This window comes from Chiloscyllium plagiosum, unplaced genomic scaffold, assembly GCF_037043375.1.
Source record: "Chiloscyllium plagiosum isolate Xiang-an unplaced genomic scaffold, Cpla_swu_hap1 HiC_scaffold_42, whole genome shotgun sequence".
Classification (NCBI taxonomy): Eukaryota; Metazoa; Chordata; class Chondrichthyes; order Orectolobiformes; family Hemiscylliidae; genus Chiloscyllium; species Chiloscyllium plagiosum.
This window is the reverse complement of record NW_028270180.1, coordinates 35,007,372-35,027,104: the sequence shown is the minus strand read 5'-3', so window position 1 is coordinate 35,027,104 and position 19,733 is coordinate 35,007,372. Positions and strand designations below refer to the sequence as shown.

The 19,733-nt window shown below is 43.3% G+C and overlaps 1 protein-coding gene across 1 annotated transcript; it reads right to left on the bottom strand.

Moving 5' to 3' along the window:
- Positions 1-1,603: 1,603 nt before the first annotated feature.
- fbxl22 (F-box and leucine-rich repeat protein 22) lies at positions 1,604-17,065 on the bottom strand. The gene is made up of 2 exons (XM_043680134.2): positions 16,709-17,065; positions 1,604-7,532 (listed from the first exon to the last, which is right to left on the bottom strand). The coding sequence occupies exons 1-2, from the start codon at positions 17,041-17,043 to the stop codon at positions 7,190-7,192; spliced, it is 678 nt and encodes a 225-aa protein (XP_043536069.2). The 5' UTR covers positions 17,044-17,065; the 3' UTR covers positions 1,604-7,189.
- Positions 17,066-19,733: the final 2,668 nt, after the last annotated feature.

Genomic DNA, 19,733 nt, shown 5'->3' with positions numbered 1-19,733 from the left:
TGCACTTTACAAATTTCTCTCCATACAAGCCCTTAACACTATGGCAGTCCCAGTCGGTGTTAGGAAAGTTTAAAATTCCTATTACAATCCTATTATTCTGCAGCTATCTGCTATCTTCTTCCATATTTGCTCCTCTATCTCCCATTGACTATTGGGGTCTGAAAGTAAAATAGTGTAAATGTGATCTGCCCCTTTTTATTTCTCATTTCAGTCCAAATAGACCCAGTGAGTGAACCCTCAAGAATGTCTTCTCTAGTGCTGTGATGATCTCACTAAACACAAATGCAACTTTACCTCCTCTTTGGCCTTTCCTTTATCCTTCTTGTAGCATCTTGAGCTGCCAATTGAGCTGCCAATCCTGCCCCTCCCTCAGGCAGAAGTGGGTACTGCAAATGCTGGAGATTAGAGTCAAGATTAGAGTGGTGCTGAAAAAGCACAGCATTCCTGATGAAGGGTTTTTGCCCGAAACGTCATTTTTCCTGCTCCTCGGATGCAGTCTGACCTGCTGTGCTTTTCCAGCACCACTCTAATCTTGACTGTCCCTCCCTCAGCCATGTTTCTCTAATACCTATAATATCCCAGTTCCACATACCCATCCATGCCCAGAGATCATTTGCCTTACCTGCTCAGGCCTCTTTGCATTGAAATAAATGCTAGGCTTCCCTTGCTTCTGCCTGCGCTGTCTAGTACTGGGATCACCAACACTACCTTTACTCTCATTAACTTACTCTCATTAATCTCTGTACTGTCCTCAACCTTCTGTTTCATCTCCTTACCACTTTGGATCCCACCCCCCTCCCCCACCCCCACCTGACTAGTTTAAACCCACCCAAGTGGCTCAAGCAAATGTCCCCACATGGGTATTGGTTTCCCTCCAGTTTAGGTGCAATCCATCCCTCTTGTATGGGTCATCTCTACCCCAGAAGAGAACCCAGTGATCCAAGAGTCAGAATGTCTCCCCCTCGCATAAGCCAAGTCCTCTGATTCCTGCTCTCACTAACATGTCGCACCAATAATCGTCCAGGAATCACTACCCTTGACGTCCACCAATCACTCTTCAGGATCTCATCCCTTCGTTGACCTTTGTCGATGGTGCTGGTGGTTCTCCTATAACGCCGTAGTTGCATTCCAGCAGAACCTCGCTTCATAGAAATAATGGTGCCAATGGGAAAAGTGAGGTTGGGGCAGATCAGCAAATATATCACTCATGATCACTCAAAAATCACCCAAAAATCTAATGCAAAGTATAGCACAACCTGAATGAAGGCTGAAATCATATTTATTAACAAAACAAAAGTAAATTTAACTCAGTACATTTAAGAAATCTAAGAAAGCTGTTCTCTCTACAGTACCTCTCACAGACAACTGCTCTGTCAGCAGCTGACATTGATGCATGCAAAGAGACGTCGGCACAGCTTGGACTTTGCCTGACCCTGGTCTACAGCAGAGCAAATCGTGGTGTCACAGGCCTGGCTCCACTGTTGTACTGCCCTGAGAGGCTATTCCCCCACTCCCCGCGCTCCTCCTCCACCCCCCCCCGCCCCCCCCCACAACAGTATCCAAACTTGCTAGAAAATGGAATAGCAATAGGAGACTGCCTGGCTCTCCTGGTGGTCGAAAATATAGCTATCAAAAAATTCCAAACAGCAGAGCCAACTAATAAAACCTTTTACTTTACATTTTTGATTCAGTATAATTAGACAGAAAGAAGTCTTTATCTGAAATCTTAGCCACTAATGAAGGTGATCAGAACTGGAGTTTATCTAAAGAATTTGGTTTAACTAACACCTCACCTCAGCTGAGGCACAGTCTGAGCTGCGTGATGATGTTGTCACTTTAACAAGATTATATTGTCCTGGATTTTTTGAAGAGCGGTTATAAAAGCAGAGGTGCTGAACTGGCTACTGAAAATGGCAGAAGTAAATAACGTAGGAAACCTTCAGGTTTATTTTCAGTTGTAACAATGGAAGTGGAGTGGCCAGGTCTCCAGATTACTACTTTTTGTTTTAGGTAGGCATCCTAAGCAATCAAGACCTTGGAGTGCAGGTTCATAGTTCCTTAAAAGTGGAGTCATGGGAGATAGGATAGTAGAGAAAGTGTTTGGTATTCTTGTCAGGATCTTTTCCCTAGGGTGGGGGAGTCCAAAACAAGAGGGCATAGCTTTAAGGTGAGAGGAGAAAGATTTAAAAGGGAATAGTAACTTTTCCACAAGAGGGTGGGTGTATGTATGGAATGAGCTGCCAGACGAAGTGGTTAAATTACAACATTTAAAAGGCATCTGGATGAGTATATGAATAGGAAGGGTTTAGAGGGATATGGGCCAAATGCTGGCAAATGGCACTAGATTTATCTAGGATATCTAGTCAGCATGGATGAGTTGGACCAAAGGGTCTGTTTCCATGTCGTACATCTCTAACACTCGATAATTAAGACCCTTGTAAAAGGTTCCTCAATTGCAGGAATGGATATCGAAGATGTTGGTTTTATCGCTACCTGAGGTTTTCCAATTACCTGAGACATGTGACACGTCTGGTAAAAATCAACTACATCTTTAGGCCGTCCAGGCCAGTAAAAATGTTTTGTAATTTGGTTTGAGTTTTCTTTACTCCTAAATATTCTCCTACTGGTAATTCATGTGCTACCCAAAACACCTCCTTTCTATAACCCACTGGTAATACAACTGGATGAACTTCTGCCCAATTCTCATCCACCTGAATATGTGATGCTCTTCATTTCCTCACCAAGTTGTCATTTTAAAGATTGTAACATTCTGGGATACACTGAAATTCTTCTTCTGTGTATGCTTTCTGATACATTTGCTTCAGTTTTTCACCGTGGGTGGCACGGTGGCACAGTGGTTCAATTCCCGCCTCAGGTGACTGACTGTCACCTCCCACAGTCCAAAGATGTGCAGGTCAGGTGAATTGGCCATGCTAAATTGCCTGTAGTGTTAGGTAAGGGGTACATGTAGGGGTATGGGTGGGTTGCGCTTCGGTGGGGCGGTGTGGACTTGTTGGGCCGAAGGGCCTGTTTCCACACTGTAAGTAATCTAATCTAATCTTTCTGTTGTCAGTCAACTAATTTGATCTGAGTTAAAAATATCCACTTTGTCCTCCACTGTTCTTGTTTTTTTCTCAACTGTTTGATCAAACACTGTCTGTGATCATTCTGCTTCAACTTCCTTATCTTGATTTCTCCTCCTGATTCAACCTATGGCTTTGAGACTTTGTTATCACACAGTCAGGAAATATTCTGTGGTATACTTCCTGATGTACCTCAGTTGCCTGATTTTCCACTGGCTTCCACAGGAGGCAGCACTTCTACCTGTGATCCAGCTATAACATTACAAAGGACAAATTGTATTCCCAGAGCCAAGAGCTCCTCCAGTACTCCTACCACCACTTCCTTTCACCGGACACTCCAACCTTACTCTACATAAAGAAGCACTCCTCATCTCCCCATGATTTTCACATATTGCCATCTTTTCTGGCAATAGTCCTTCTGAATGACATACCTCTTCATCGCTCAACATCAAAGATTGACATGCTCCCGTATATCTTAAACTTGTAAATTGTTTACCTGGTCCTCCTGGCCTATGCAAGTAAACCTTACCCTCGCAAGAAGATCTGGCGCTTCCTTCTCAACCAATCTCAGACCAGGTTGTACATTCTGGTGTAGCATTTTTAGCTGTGCTTTCCTTTACCACTTCAATAAAAGTGGGGGTCACGAGTTCAAAGTGAGAAGGGAAAAGTTTAATGGAGATATGCATGAAAAATTCTTTACACAGAGGGTGGTGGGTGCCTGGAGCACATTGCCAGTGGAGGTGGTAGAGGTGGGCATAATAAGGTCATTTAAGATGTATCTAGACAGATATATGAATGAACAGGGAGCAGAGGAATACTGATCCTCAGACAATTGGCGACAGTGTGGATGGAGGGTCTGGATCGGCACAGGCTTGGAGGGCCAAAGAGCCTGTTCCTGTGCTGTAATTTTCTTTGTTCTTTATTCTAATTTCTCTTCTTAACTGAAACACTCCAGCCTAGTCAACATAATCCCAGAATCACTCAGAAATCAATCCTGTGCCTTTTGATATAGATCTTCTCTCAGATTCCAATCAGAAAAAATTACATTTAAGAAATCTTGGCACAAATCTAATAAGCTTTTTTCTGTGCTGTAGACCTCTATTGCTCTGACCTCAACTACTCAGATGAATTAGATTCTGGAATTCTTCCAAATGAGGAAGCAGTGGCCTAGTGGATTTATCACTGAACTGCAGGTCATAGATTCCGACAGCACAGCGTCCTTCAGCCCTTCGGCCCAAAATGGTCCATGCTGACCAAAACGTCCATCTACGCTAACACCATTTCCCCACACGTGGCCCACATCCTTCTAAAACTTTCTTTTTAATGTATTCATCCTAATGCCTTTTAAATGCTGTTAATGTATCTCAGCTAACTGGGTACTGGGAGAAAGTGAGGATTGCAGATGCTAGAGATCAGACTTGAGAGTGTGGTGCTGGAAAAGCACAGCAGGTCAGGCAGCATCTGAGCAGCAGGAGAGTCAATGTTTCAGGCATAAGCCTTCATCAGGAATGAGGCTTGTGGGCTGGGGGGCTGAGAGATAAATGGGAGGGGGGTGAGGCTGGTGGGAAGGTAGCTGGGAATGTATAGGTAGTTGAAGGTGGGGGGGGGAAGGTGATAGGTCAGAGAGAAGGGTGGAGCAGACAGAACATGGAACATTAAAGCCCTTCAGCCCTCGATGTTGCATCGACCTGTGAAACTAATCTGAAGCCCATCTAACCTACACTATTCCATTTTCATCCATATCTTTACCCATTTAAATGCCCTTAAAGTTGGCAAGTCAACTACGATGCAGGCAGTATGTTCCACACCCTAACTACTACTCTTGGAGGAAAGAAACTGAGCCCTTTCAAAGTTTCCACATCCTTCCTATAATGCGGTGACCAGAACTGGACACAATACTCCAAGTGCGGCTCACCAGAGTTTTGTACAGTTGCAACATGACCTCTTGGCTCTGAAACTCAACCCTCGACACTGTATGCCTTCTTAACAACCCTATCAACCTGAGTGGCAACTCAGGGCTCTATGTACATGGACACCAAAATCTCTCTGCTCATCTACACTACCATGTGTATTATTATTATTATTATTATTATTATTATTAGCCCAGTACTCTTTACTCCTGTTGCTCCTTCCAAAGTGAATCACCTCACACTTTTCTGCATGAAACTCCATTTGCCACACCTCAGCCCAGCTCTGCAACTTATCTTTGTCCCACTGTAACCTGCAACATCCTTCGACACTATCCACAACTCCACCAACCTTTGTGTCATCCACAAATTTACTAACCCATTTTTCTATGCCCTTATCTAGGTCATTTATATAAATGACAAACAACAGTAGCCCCAAAAGAGATCCTTGTGGTATACCACCAGTAACTGAACTCTAGGATGAACATTTCCCATCAACCACCACCCTCTGTCTTCTTTCAGCTAGCCAATGTCTGATCCAAACTGCTAGATCGCCTTCAATCCCATGCCTCTGTATTTTGTGCAATGGCCTACCATGGGGAAACCTTATCAAAAGCCTTACTGAAATCCATATAAACCACATCAACTGCTTTACCCTCATCCACCATCTCAAAGAACTCAATAAGGTTGAGTTACTCTTCACAAAACCGTATTGACCATGTCTAATCAGCTTATTCCTCTCTAGATGTTTATAAATCCTATCTCTTACAACCTTTTCCAACACTTTACCCACAACCAAAGTAAGGCTTACTGTTCTATAATTCCCAGGATTGTCTCTACTCTCTTTCTTGAACAAGGAGACAACATTTGCTATCCTCCAGTCTTCTGGTACTATTCCTGTAGACAATTACAACATAAAGATCAAAACCAAAGGCTCTGCAAATCTCCTCCCTGGCTTCCCAGAGAATCCTAGGATAAATTTCATCTGGCCGAACAGGGAATAATTAACTAACAACTATTTACAATTAATTTATCTGAACCTATCTGTTACCTTCTCCACCGGCACAGTAGCTCAGTGGTTAGCACTGCCATCTCACAGTGCCAGGGACCTGGGTTCGATTCCAGCCGTGGACGACTGTCTGTGTGGAGTTGGCACATTCTTAGTGGGTTTGCTTTGGGTGCTCTGGTTTCCCCCCACAATCCAAAGATGTGCAGGTCAGGTGAATTGGCCATGCTAAATTGCCCATGGTGTTAGGTGCATTAGTCAGGGGTAAATATAGGGTGGGTTACTCTTCGGAGGGTCTGTGTGGATTTGCTGGGCCTAAGGGACTGTTTCTATACTATAGAGAATCAAATCTAATATTGGTCTGATTAAGATTTACAGAAAAATTCAAATTTCAAAATCAGCCAGCTGTTGAATCTTCTCTTTGTATCTTCCTCTGTAGATTTGCTCTCCAGGTCAGTGTGGATGTTTTTTTTCTGTGCAAACTCTTTCTCTCGACAGCCTCCTTCTCAGCACATTAGATCACAACCAAACTAGGTCCATTAGTGCATAAGCAGTCTTGGCCAAGCGCACCTCACTCAGCCTTAGACCCACTATCCTGTGCCCAGTTTTGGGCTTACTACACCATGATCAGTCCTGGGCCCACTACACTGCATCTATACCAAATCTGGGTTCACTACATTGTGGAGAAAGTGAGGACTGCAGATGCTGGAATCAGAGCTGAAAATGTGTTGCTGGAAAAGTGCAGCAGGTCAGGCAGCATCCAAGGAACAGGAGAATCGACGATTCGGCTTATGCCCGAAACGTCGATTTCACTACATTGTGCCCAATCCTGGGCCCAATAGAACGCATCCTATGTTGCGCCCATTACACTCTGTTCAAACCTAGGCCCACTATATTACACCCAGTCCTGGCCCATTACATCATGCCCAGACCTGGGTCTACTACACCTTGCCCAGCTCTGGGTCCCTACAATGTACCAATGTACCAAATGCAGATTGCCTTTAGATTTTTCTAAAACTCACTCCAAGATTAGAAAGAGCAAGGGAGTGAGTCTCAGTCTTCCTTGCTTCAATGTATGACTTGTCTCCTCTCAGCTGCTGCTATGATGATATCCCTGCAATCAAGGAATCAGTATGATCCCAAGCATTTTACTACCTACTATCCTGTACCCAGCCTACTATATCCAATTCCTGTTACCACTGAAACTGTTTCTTCATTCTTCTCACGGGGTAATCACATTTGTTTGGCTGATCTGGAACCATCTTTGCACTCTGCTCTGCACTGAAGGACAGGGAAGGACATTTCCTCAGGACCAGGTTAATCCCCTCCTGCGTGATATTCCGACAGAAATCAACATGAAAGCAGGTTAAGCTGTTCCCATAAACAGTCACAGCTTCCAGTGTTTCATCAGTCAATCTTGCACAGTTTTCCAGTTTCAGGGTATTCAGTTTGGAGCATTTCTGTAGGATTTGTATAATGTCACCATCAGAGAGGTGCCCACATCCAGAAAGTATCACTGATTGCAAGTTTGGACAACTGGGGAAAGAATGACAGAATAATTTAATTGGGAAATGATTAATACAATAAGTAATTACAGCTAAAACATCAACCCAGTATCAGCATATTAGCACTGAAAAGGATTCTATAATTAATTTAAAGGAAAATACAGGCATAATCTCTTTTCACCCACATACTCTGATATATTTAGAAAAAGATAATGAGGTGTTTTTAGGATCACTCTGTGTTTTCTAATTTACACAGTTACTAGCTTCAAAAGTTTTGAATAAAAGGTGCTTTTGAACATTATATGTGCTTGTGAAAATTCTATATACATGGAATCATTTCTTTCTTTAGCAAAAATTCTGCAGGCGGCTGTCTCCATTTGTCTATTAACCATGCCCCATTAGATGGGAGACGTTGAGGGTTTGCTTTTTCCCCGGGTGCAACAGAGTGTTAGAAGGGGACATAAATTTAAGGTGAAGGGTGGAAGGTATAGGGGAGATGTCAGGGGTGGGTTCTTTACCCAGAGAGTGGTGGGGGCATGGAATGAACTGCCTGTGGGAGTGGTAGAGTCAGAATCTTTGGTGATCTTTAAGCGGCAATTGGATAGGTACATGGATTGGTGCTTAAGCTAGGACAAATGTTCGGCACAACATCGTGGGCTGAAGGGCCTGTTCTGTGCTGTATTATTCTATGTTCTATGCTGTCCAGATCATAGAATAGAATCATGAAATCCCTACAGTATGGAAATTGGTGCTTCAGCCCAACAAGTCCACACCGACCCTCCAAAGAGTATCCTGCCCAAACCCATTTCCCAACATTTACCCCTAACTAACACATCCCTGAAACTTTGGGCAATTTAGCATGGCCAATCCACCTGACCTGCACATCTTTGGACTGTGGGAGGAAACCGGAGCACACAGACACTGGGAGAATGTGCAATCTCCACACAGATGTCGTCCAAGGAGACTTGGGGAATTTCTGCAGTGCATCTTGTAGATGGTACACATTGCTGCTACTGTCAGTGATGGAGAGCGCAATAGCATCTGATATGTTTTAACATGATCAAAAATTTCAATGTAACAAATAGTGTCATAATTGAAATGGACTTCTTATTTATAAATTGTATTTACGTAGTACCTCTAACATAGTAAAACATCCCAAAGTGCTTTGCAAGGGCATAATTAACACTGAAATAAGGCAGATGGTTAAAATCTGGCATGTGTTTGAAAAAAATGCCTCAAAGAGTAACAGAGAGAGGGAGAGTGTTCCTCTAATGATGAGTGGCCACATATCTGCAGATCCCATATGTGCCAACAGCAAATCCATTTTTAAGCTATTGTACGTGCACGGCTGCACAGGAAGATGCAACAGTCTTTGAAAGTTGCCACTCAGGTGGATAGAGCTTGTAAGAAGGCCTATGGTGTATTAGCGTTCATTAGCAGAGGGATTGAATTCAAGAGTCGTGGACTTTGGTTAGGCCACATTTGGAGTACTGTGTACAGTTCTGGTCGCCTCACTTTAGGAAAGATGTGGAAGCTTTGGAGAGGGTGCAGAGAAGATTTACCAGGATGTTGCCTGGAATGGAGAATAGGTCGTACGAGGATAGGTTGAGAGTGCTAGGCCTTTTCTCATTGGAACGGCGAAGGATGAGGGGTGACTTGATAGAGGTTTATAAGATGATCAGAGGAATAGACAGAGTAGACAGTCAGAAACTTTTTCCCCGGGTACAACAGAGTGTTACAAGGGGACATAAATTTAAGGTGAAGGGTGGAAGGTATAGGGGAGATGTCAGGGGTGGGTTCTTTACCCAGAGAGTGGTGGGGGCATGGAATGCGCTGCCTGTGGGAGTGGTAGAGTCAGAATCTTTGATGACCTTTAAGCGGCAATTGGATAGGTAAATGGATGGGTGCTTAAGCTAGGACAAATGTTCGGCACAACATCGTGGGCGGAAGGGCCTGTTCTGTGCTGTATTGTTCTATGTAGTTCTATGTTCTATGTTCTATGTAGTTCTACTCACATCAATGAATTTGTTATCAATAACAAAACAGAATGTACAATTTAGTGAGGAAATTTCACAGATTTGTGACAAGACAGCTCAATGTACAATAACCAATGGTGGAGTGAAGAATTTGGACAATATACGAGAGGCTGGAATGAAAGGAATACAAAATTCATGGAGAACTTTTACATTATTGCCCCTCTCTGGTTGACCTTGAGAAGGTGGTAGTGAGCTGTCTTCTTGAACTGCTGCAATTCACGTTGTATAGGTAGACTCATATGCTGTTACATAGAACTGTACAACACAGTACAGGCCCTTTGGCCCTCAATGTTGTGCCAGTCTTTTATCCTACCCTAAGATCAGACTAACCAGGGAGATCCAGTGGATGTAGTGTACCTGGACTTTCAGAAAGCCTTTGATAAAGTCCCACATATGAGGTTAGTGAGCAAAATTAGGGCGCATGGTATTGGGGGCAAAGTACTGACTTGGATTGAGAATTGGTTGGCTGACAGGAAACAAAGAGTAGTGATAAACGGCTCCCTTTCGGAATGGCAGGTGGTGACCAGTGGGGTACCGCAGGGATCAGTGCTGGGACCACAGCTTTTTACAATATATATTACTGATATAGAAGATGGTATTAATAGTAACATTAGCAAATTTGCTGATCATACAAAGCTGGGTGGCAGGGTGAAATGTGAGGAGGATGTTAGGAGATTACAGGGTGACCTGGACAGGTTAGATGAGTGGACAGATGCATGGCAGATACAGTTTAATGTGGATAAATGTATGGTTATCCACTTTAGTGGCAAGAACAGGAAGGCAGACTACTACCTAAATGGAGTCAAGTTAGGTAAAGGGGCAGTACAAAGAGATCTGGGTGTTCTTGTACACCAGTCAATGAAGGCAATCATGCAGTACAGCAGGTAATGAAGAAAGCTAATAGCATGCTGGCCTTCATAACAAGAGGGATTGAGTATAGAAGCAAAGAGGTTCTTCTGCAGCTGTACAGGGCCCTGGTGAGACCGCACCTGGAATATTGTGTGCAATTCTGGTCTCCAAATTTGAGGAAAGACATTCTGGCTATTGAGGGAGTGCAGCGTAGATTCACGAGTTCAATTCTTGGAATGGCGGGACTATCTTATGTTGAAAGGTTGGAGCAACTGGGCTTGTATACCCTTGAGTTTAGAAGACTGAGAGGGGATCTGATTGAGACATATAAGATTATTAAAGGATACCCTGGAGGCAGGAAACATGTTTCCGCTGATGGGTGAGTCCCGAACCAGAGGACACAGCTTAAAAATAAGGGGTAGGCCATTTAGGACAGAGATGAGGAGAAACGTCTTCACCCAGAGATTGGTGGCTGTGTGGAATACTCTGCCCCAGAACACAGTGGAGGCCCAGTCTCTGGATTTGTTTAAGAAAGAGTTGGATAGACTCTCAAGGATAGTGGAATCAAGGGTTATGGAGATAAGGCAGGAACAGGATACTGATTAAGGATGATCAGCCATGATCATAATGAATGGTGGTGCAGGCTCGAAGGGCAGAATGGCCTACTCCTGCACCAATAGACATATTGTCTATAACACTTCATTGTACTGTCTTCAATGTGCCTATCCAAGAGTCACTTAAATGTATCTGACTCTACTACCGCTGCTGGCTATGCATTCCACGCACCCACCACTTTCTGAGTAAAGAACCTATGTCTGATATCTCCCCAAACCTTCCTCCAATCACCGTAAAATTATGACCCCTCATGATAGACGTTTCCGCCCTGGGAAAAACTCTCTGGCTAACCATTCTATCTATGCTTCTCATCATCTTGTACACCTGTATTAAGTTACCTCTCATCCCTCTTCACTCCAATAAGAAAAGCCCTAGATCTCTCAAGCTTTCTTCATAAGATATGCATTCCAGTCCAGGCAGCATCCTGGTAAATCTCCTCTGCATCCTCTCTAAACCTTTCACAAACTTCCTATAATGAGGTGACCAGAACTGAACACAATATTCCAAGTGTGGTTTAACCAGGGCTTTATAGAGTTGTAGCATGTCCTCACGGCTCTTAAACTCAATCCACCTGCTAATGAAAGTCACACCATATGCCTTCTTAACAACCTATCAAATTGGGTGGCAACTCTGAGGGATCTATGGACATAGACCCCAATATCCCTCTGTTCCTCCACACTGACAAGAATCCTGCCTTACACTCTGTAATCTGCAATTGAATTTGACATTTCAAAATAAATCATTCCACACTTTTCCAGGTTGTTCTCAATCTGCCACCTCTAAGCTCAGCTCTGCATCCTGTTACAACCTACAACAGCCCTCCACACTATCTACACTTTCCAAAACCTTTGTGTCATTGACAAACTTACTAACCCACCCTTCCACTTCGTCATCCAAGTCATTTATAAAAATCACAAAGAGCAGAGATCCCAGAAACAGATCCCTGCAGAACACCACTGGTCACCAAGCTCCAAGCACCATCAACTACCACACTCTGTTGTCTATGGGCCAGCCGATTCTGTATCCAGAGAGTCAAATTTCCATGTATCTCGTGCCTCCTTACTTTCTGAATGAGCCGACCATGGGGAACCTTATCTTGCTAAAATTTATACACATTACGTTCACTGCTCTACCTTCATCAATGTGTTTTGTCATTTCCTCAAAGAATTCAATACCCCTCACAAAGTCATGCTGACTCTCTCCAATCAAGCTATGCTTTTCCAAATAATCATAAATCCTGTCTCTCAGAATCCTCTACAATAATTTGCCCATTACTGATATAAGACTGTCTGGTCTTTAATTCTCAGGGTTATCCCTGTTCCCTTTTTTGAACATTTGCCACCCTCCCAATCATCTGGCACTACTCCAGTGGACAGTGAGGACACAAAGATCTTTGCCAAAGATCATCTCTTCCCTCGCTTCCCTCGCTACCTTGGGTATATCCCATCTGGAAGAGGGGACTTTTTATCATGTTTTTCAAACTTTCCAGTACATCCTCCTTCTTAATGTCAACCTGTTCATACTGTCTTCATGAACGACAAGATCCCTAGTGACTACTGAAGCAAAGTATTCATTAAGGACCTCCCCTACCTCCTCTGACTCCAGGCTTGTCCAATCTCTGGTTGGTTCTGGCAATATCATTGTAAATTTCTTCTGCACTCTTTCCAGTTTAATAACATCCTTCCTATAACAAGGTGACCAAAACTGTACACAACACTCCAAGTGCAGCCTCACCAATGTCCTGTACAATCGTAACATAACTTCCCAACTTCTATACTCAATGCCTGTCCACTGTCCATGATACCTCATCTGCAAACTTTCTAATCGTGCCTTGCACATTCTCATCCAAATCATTGACATGGATAACAAACAGCAATGGGCCCAGCACCGACCCCTGAGGCACTTCACTAGTTACAGGCCTTCAGTCCGACAAGCATCCTTTCAACTATTACCTACAATCAAGGAAATAATGTATTCAATTTGCCAGCTCACCCTGGACTCTACATGATTTAACCTTCCAGAGCAGCTTACCATGTGGAACCTAATCAAGGGCCTTACTGAAATCCATATAGATTACATCTACTGCCATGCCCTCGTCAACCTTAATCAAAGAACTCAAACAAATTTGTGAGGAATGATCTCCCATGCAGAAAGCAATGCAGACTACTCAAATCAAACCCTGTCCTTCCAAAAGCATGTGTACCTTATCTCAGAAGGAGCAAGGGATAAACCAGGAAAATGCTTGCCAGTCTGTGTAACACCAGTTAGATTATTGGAAACTATTGGAAGCAATTCTGAGGGGCAGAATAAATCTGCATTTGGAGAGGCAGGGATTAATGAAGACCAGTCAGCATTATTTTGTTCAGGGAGATCATGTCTAATCAACTTGATTGAATTTTTCAAATAGGTGACCAGGTGTGTAGACGAGGGTAATGCTTCTGATGCCCTCTATTTGGACTTCAGCAATGCTTTTGAAAATTCCTGCATATAAAACTGATAGCAAAGGTAAAAGTCCTTGGGATTCAATGAAATTTGGCAAATTGGATCCATAACTAACTGAGTGGAAGGAAGCAGAAGGAGATGGCCAAGGTGCCTGTGCTCAATGGGGTCACCTAAAAGGAACAGTGTTGAGGCCCTTACTGATTGTAGTTTACATAAATTAGATTTGAATCTAGCAAGGTTGAACAGTAAATTCGCAAATGGAACACAAATTGGTGGAGTGTTGAATAGTGAGAAAGACAGAGTTTAAGACCAGGGATGTTATGCCAAAATATACAAAACATTTGTTAGTTCACAATTAGTATGCAGGTCTGGAATCCACATTCTAGGAGGGATGTGACTGCACAGGAGAGGGTGCAGAAGGGATTTACTAAGATTTTACTTGGGCTGGAGTGTTTCAGTTACAAAAACAGATTGGACAGACTGGGGTTAAATTCTTTAGAGCAGAGGAGATTGAAGAGTGTACATGATTGAGTTATATAAAATTATAAAGAGCATTGACTAGCACTGGGCAGTGGTAGAAATCATGAGATCCTTTTATCTGAGAACCTAATTTATAACTTATTTCCTAAATTACAGCTCTCCAGGAGCTGTAACTGGAGCCACTTCCTGCCCGTGGCCCTGGAAATGTTCCTAACTTCCCATGTAGAATAGAAGGAGCTTTGAGCTCCCCTGCCAATGACTTACCCCTTCAAATTAAACCTTTGGAAAATGCTTCATGTCAAATAATATTAATTATTCTCAGCCATTGTTCCTCATTTATATACATCTCTCACTCAAGATGTGTTCTGTCTCAACTGCTCGTGCAAAGCTTCTAACAGCCCCCCATTCTTAATTAAATAACTCACATGAGTTAACCTTCAATAGGATTAAGCTTGGATCAAGAGTGCTTGGTCAATGGTCAGCAGGAACCTGGCTGGAAAGAATAATTTATGAATAAAATGGACTTAGGAAAGAGATAAAACAGAATTTGGGAACTCTAGATAAGAAAAAAATTTGAAAAGAATGCAAAGGCAAAGTTTAGCCTAAAAACGATGGGAAAGGGAGTGAAGCAGCTGAATGGATGGTTTCAAACTTGATGATAAAGAGATTCATGAACTTCCCAATCATGAGCTTCTCAAACTTGGTGAAAATGAGGAAAGAGAAAAGAAAAGTGAGGTTTAAATTGGGGTAATAGAGGAGAAGCCAAGAGAAATGAGCAGAGGACCTTTCATGTTTTACATTCCTGGAATGTGGGTGTCACTGGCTGGATCAGCATTTATGGCCCATCCCTGGTTACCCTACAGAAGGTGTTGTGAGCTGCCTTCTTGAACTGATGCAGTCCATTAGGTGTTGGGCATTGACTCAGTAACAGGGGGCACAGTGGCACAGTGGTTAGCACTGCTGCCTCACAGCGCCAGAGACCCGGGTTCAATTCCCGACTCAGGCGACTGACTGTGTGGAGTTTGCACGTTCTCCCCGTGTCTGCGTGGGTTTCCTCCGGGTGCTCCGGTTTCCTCCCACAGTCCAAAGATGTGCAGGTTAGGTGAATTGGCCATGCTAAATTGCCCTTAGTGTTAGGTAATAAGGGGTAAATGTAGGGGTATGGGTGGGTTGCGCTTCGGCGGGTCGGTGTGGACTTGTTGGGCCGAAGGGCCTGTTTCCACACTGTAAGTAATCTAATCTAATGAAGGAATGGCAACCTACCACCACCTTCTCAAGAGCAACTAGGAACATGCAATAAACGTTGACCAGCCAGCGATGTCCACATCTCACAAATTATTTTTTAAAAAATCATTCCTAATCAAGATAGCATATGGCTTTGAAGAGAAACCTGGAAGTAATTGATTTGTGCATCGATAACTTGTTTGAGATGACAAATGTTGGAAATTTGAAAGGTGCTAAGACTCTGGTGAATTTCTGCAATATCTCTTGTCGATAGTACACAGTGCTGCTAATACGTGTTGGTGGTGAAGGGTCCAGTGTAGTTCCAATCAAGCAGTTGCTTTGTCCTGGATGGTGTCAAGCTTTTTGAGTGTTGTTCAAACTGCACTCATGCAGGGCAGGCACTGGGGAGTCAGGAGATGAATTACTCGTAGCAAGATTCTGGGTTTCTAGCCTGTTATTGCAGCTGCTGTATTTATATCACAGAATCCCTTCACTGCCTTTTGGCCCATCAAGTCTGCACCAACCCTCCAAACAGCATCCCACCCAATTCAGCCTCTCACCCTATCTCTATAACCCATATTTCCCATGGCTAATCCATCTGGCCTGCATATCTTTGGGTTGTGGGAGGAAACCCATGCAGATGGAATGTGCAAATTCCAGACAGTCACTCAAGTCAACTGAACCTGGGTCCCTGGTGTTGTGAGGCAGCAGTGTTAACCACTGAGCCACTGTGCCACCCCAATGGTGAGTCCAGTTCACTTTCTGGTCAATGGAAATGGTCAGGATTTTGATAGTAGGGGATACAGTAATTGATGGATAGATTCTCTTGGTATCGGCCACTGTTTATCATTGTCTGACACAAATGTTACTTGCCACTGCCAAGCCTGGATATTGTCCAGGTTTGGCTGCATTTGGACATAGACTGCATCAGCATCTGAAGGGGGATTCTGCAGAATTGACAGGGCTGTGTTTGCCATATTTGTTTCTGGTGTCTCTGCTGATGCCAAGTAGTCCATCTGTATTTGTTCCTTTTTGACTTTTCTGTAGCAGTCTACACAACTGCTACACCATTGCAGAGTCACTGCTCGGAGTCACCAACATTGCTGCAGGATCTGGAATCCAGACCAGGTAAGGACAGCAGATTTTCTACCCTAAAAGATATTAGATTAAAGCAAAATATTGTGGATGCTGGAAATCTGGAACACAGAGAAACATGTTTTGAGTCTGATGTGACTATTTGGACTTGAACTGTTAACTGTTTCTCTGTTTCACACATGCTGCCAGACCAGCTGAGTTTCTCCATGTCTCTGCTTTTTATGGCAATTGACAGCAGTTGCATGTCACCCATTAGACTAGCTTTTATATTCAAGGTTATTCAAATTTCACAATCTATCACATGCACCCAGAGCATAAGCCTCCGGTTACCTGGGACATTATCACCTCCCCTGAAACTTTCCTGGACAGATCACTGCCACAATGTTGTTTTTCACTTGACTACCAATAAAGAAATAAACTTTATTTCTTTATTGCTCAGCACCAACCATGCTTGCCTCTCACAAACCTGTTCGTTGTTTCAGTTAAGAAGTTGGTGACAAGATATTGATGCTGGCTGCAGATGTCTCGCTGGAAACTGCTCTTCTTCCAGTACTCAATGTTACAGATTTTCACCCGACTTGAATGCCAGCAGATGGACAGCGAGCGTAACGCGGGGCTCAGCAGGAAGTTATCCCTCTTCAGTTCAGATGGAGAACAGAAGGACAGTAGAGACCATAGAGCTGGATCGTGAAAGACCTCATAGAGCACTTGGCAAGTTCTCGACAAAGCTTTCCTGCTCTCCTTGTCTAAGAAGGAGAAAATGTGAAGCAGACACTCTCGGTTTAATTCTGTAAGTAGCATCGTAAAGGAACGTTTGGAACCCAGACTGGGACTACAAGTGAACTACAGTATCTGGGAATTCTGCATTACTGCGGGCTGCAGGCACAAAGCTGGACATATATGGATTAGGAATGTAGCCTGTTCGGAGAATGAGAACTGATGTTTAAATATAGAAGGCTCTCAGACAGTGGACAGCAGGCCTGTAGATTCGAACAGTTGGGCGGGGCGGAGCTTTCTCAGTAATGCACACCAAAGATTTCCCGAATTGTTCCCAATAATTTCACTGTCTTCATTTATGTCTCTTTAGTGACCAACCTTTTCCAGGTTATTTGGAGCATTTTCTCCATCCAGGCAATCCGCGTTTTCACTGCACAGAATGTCGCGCATTCCCAGAGAGATGTGAGAGAGGGTGAGTGCTCAGGGACAGGCGGGAATGGGGAACCGCAGCCTCTGGCTGTTGGACAGATAAGAGTGACTCGCTCCTAGAGGATGGAATTCTCTAGATTCTGTACAGTTCCAGCAAATTGGAAATGAGCAAATGTTACACTGCTGTTCATTAGAGGCAGCAGGGGAAGAAAAAACAAAATAAGGTGGCAGAGTCCATTAAACTGGAGAATTAAGCTGGAGCCAGGGAGGACGCGGCTCCTGCCCCGTGAAAATGAACAGCAGTAGGAGTGAGGAGCAGGTAGCATTGATGCCAGCAAGAAAGACCAAGTATCTCGGAACAACAGGAATTACTAGCGAGACTCAGCAGGTCTTGTAACATCTGTGGGAAGACAGCAGAGTTAACGTCCTCTTCATTCATACCTCTGAGTTTCTCCAGCAATTTATGCTTTTTTTTGATTCAGCTCGCCAGAACCCGCAGTTCTTTAGTTTTGTTTGTGCGTCAGCCACATGCAGTTAGCTGCGACAGGACGTCAACAAATTCTGCAGGATATAAAGACAGAGGTGAAGGCAGAACAAGTTGAGGTAGCCACTGTGGGAGAGAAGGTTTGCATCTAGGTAGATGGGTCCATGCCAGGTAATAATGATTAATACTACACGTTCTCACTGTCCCAAAGCGGGTCCTTTTACAAGGTTACTGTGCAGTTGAGTTTTTTTTCAGAGAGGGGAGTAATTGGCCAGGCTTCAACTAGGCTGGGTTTGAAAGGTTTATTGGGGCCCTTTTTATTTACCCCTAACAGATAATGGCTCCGGCCTAAGGCTTTCATGTCTTTAAAAACCCGGTATAATCAACGCCAGGAGCTGTCTGGTCGGTTTAGATGAGAGTTTGTAATTCAGTTCAGCAGCAGTGTGTGAAGAAAAGCTGCTGGGGCTGGTCCAGCCGGGTCCTCTCTCTCTCTCTAACTTCACGCTTGTTAACCCCTGATTTGTTTCATTTTCACTCTTTGTGCTAGGATGTGTATAGTGGGACTGTTGCAAGTATTTTCGGAACAGCGCCATTAAATTGGTTTCTGTCCGGTTTTTGGATAGGATAAGTTATCCGGTATTCTATTTTCTGATCTTTGTGTTTCATTCTGTAATTTTGTAAATAATTCTGTTGTTTAAAACTTGGCAGTCAGACCAGATAATTCACTCCACAAACATTCACTGGACACTTACCTAAAACAAATAGCAAAGTTACGGTCTGGGTTACCTGCTTATAAATGTTTTGAGGGGTCGGGCCTGGTCCAAAACATCACATAGACAGAAAAGGAATAGGATGTTGGGAACAATTAAGTTTTTATTCTGTCTTGCTGAACAAGCTCACACCGATGACCACTTATTTATTTAATTTACAGAATGTTGTTTGCCCCACCAATTAATGTTCCTAGCAGAGGAACTGAGGAATATCACCCAACATATACCCACACTATGGATGGACTATATTAAAACACAGCAATGCCCACTTCAACGCATGTGATATTCAAGCTAACAGTTGGAGAGCAAGTGACGTTTGACATATATGGATGATTGGTGGGAATCCTTTGAAGAACAAAGAACAATACAGCACTGGAACATTATCTTTGGCCCACCAGACTATACTGACAAATGGGTAAACTAAAAACCCTTTTCTTCCACTTGGTCCTTATCTCTGTATTCCTTGCCATATTATGAAGACTTCTTAAATATTTTTATTGTATCTGCTTCCACCACTTCCTGTGGCAGGTGAATTCCAGGCACTCTGTGTAAAAAACTTGCTTCTCACAGCTCCTTTAAACTTCTTTTACCTTACTTCTATGTTGCCAGTAATTGACATTGCTATCCTGGGGAAAAGGCTCTAAGTATCCATTCTATCCATGCCTCTCACGAGTTTATAAACCTCTATCAGGTTGCTCTCATTCTTCAATGCTCTCCTCATACCTAATACTCTCCAAACCAGGCAACGCCCTGGTAAACTGTTTCTCTACCCTCTCCAAAGCCGCCTCATGTTTCTGGTTTGGCAACTAGAGCTGTACACAATTTTTCAACATTCCAAGAGACTGAGTCTACTCTTAAGTTCCTAAATGTAACTAAGCTATTGGAAAATTAACAAGTGTTAATTAATGATGAAAAGATTTTGCATGATAATCTGCACCATCAATTGCCCAAAGTTGCTTGAATTTATTTGAGCAGTTTACAAGACCTTAATGGGCTGTTTAATGATAGAATAAGCTCAGCTGAATGGTGGACATGGTGACTGTGCAGAAAGAACAGATCAAAATGTGACCTGATAGATGATGCTGCTATAG

Bases quoted from the DNA above. Each gene is read 5' to 3' on its own strand.
- fbxl22 (XM_043680134.2), bottom strand. From the start codon at position 17,043: ATGCTACTTACAGAATTAAACCGAGAGTGTCTGCTTCACATTTTCTCC. The intron at 7,533-16,708 runs GTTTGTGAGAGG...TTCTTTCCCCAG, and splicing joins TTAACTGAAACAACGAACAG to TTGTCCAAACTTGCAATCAG.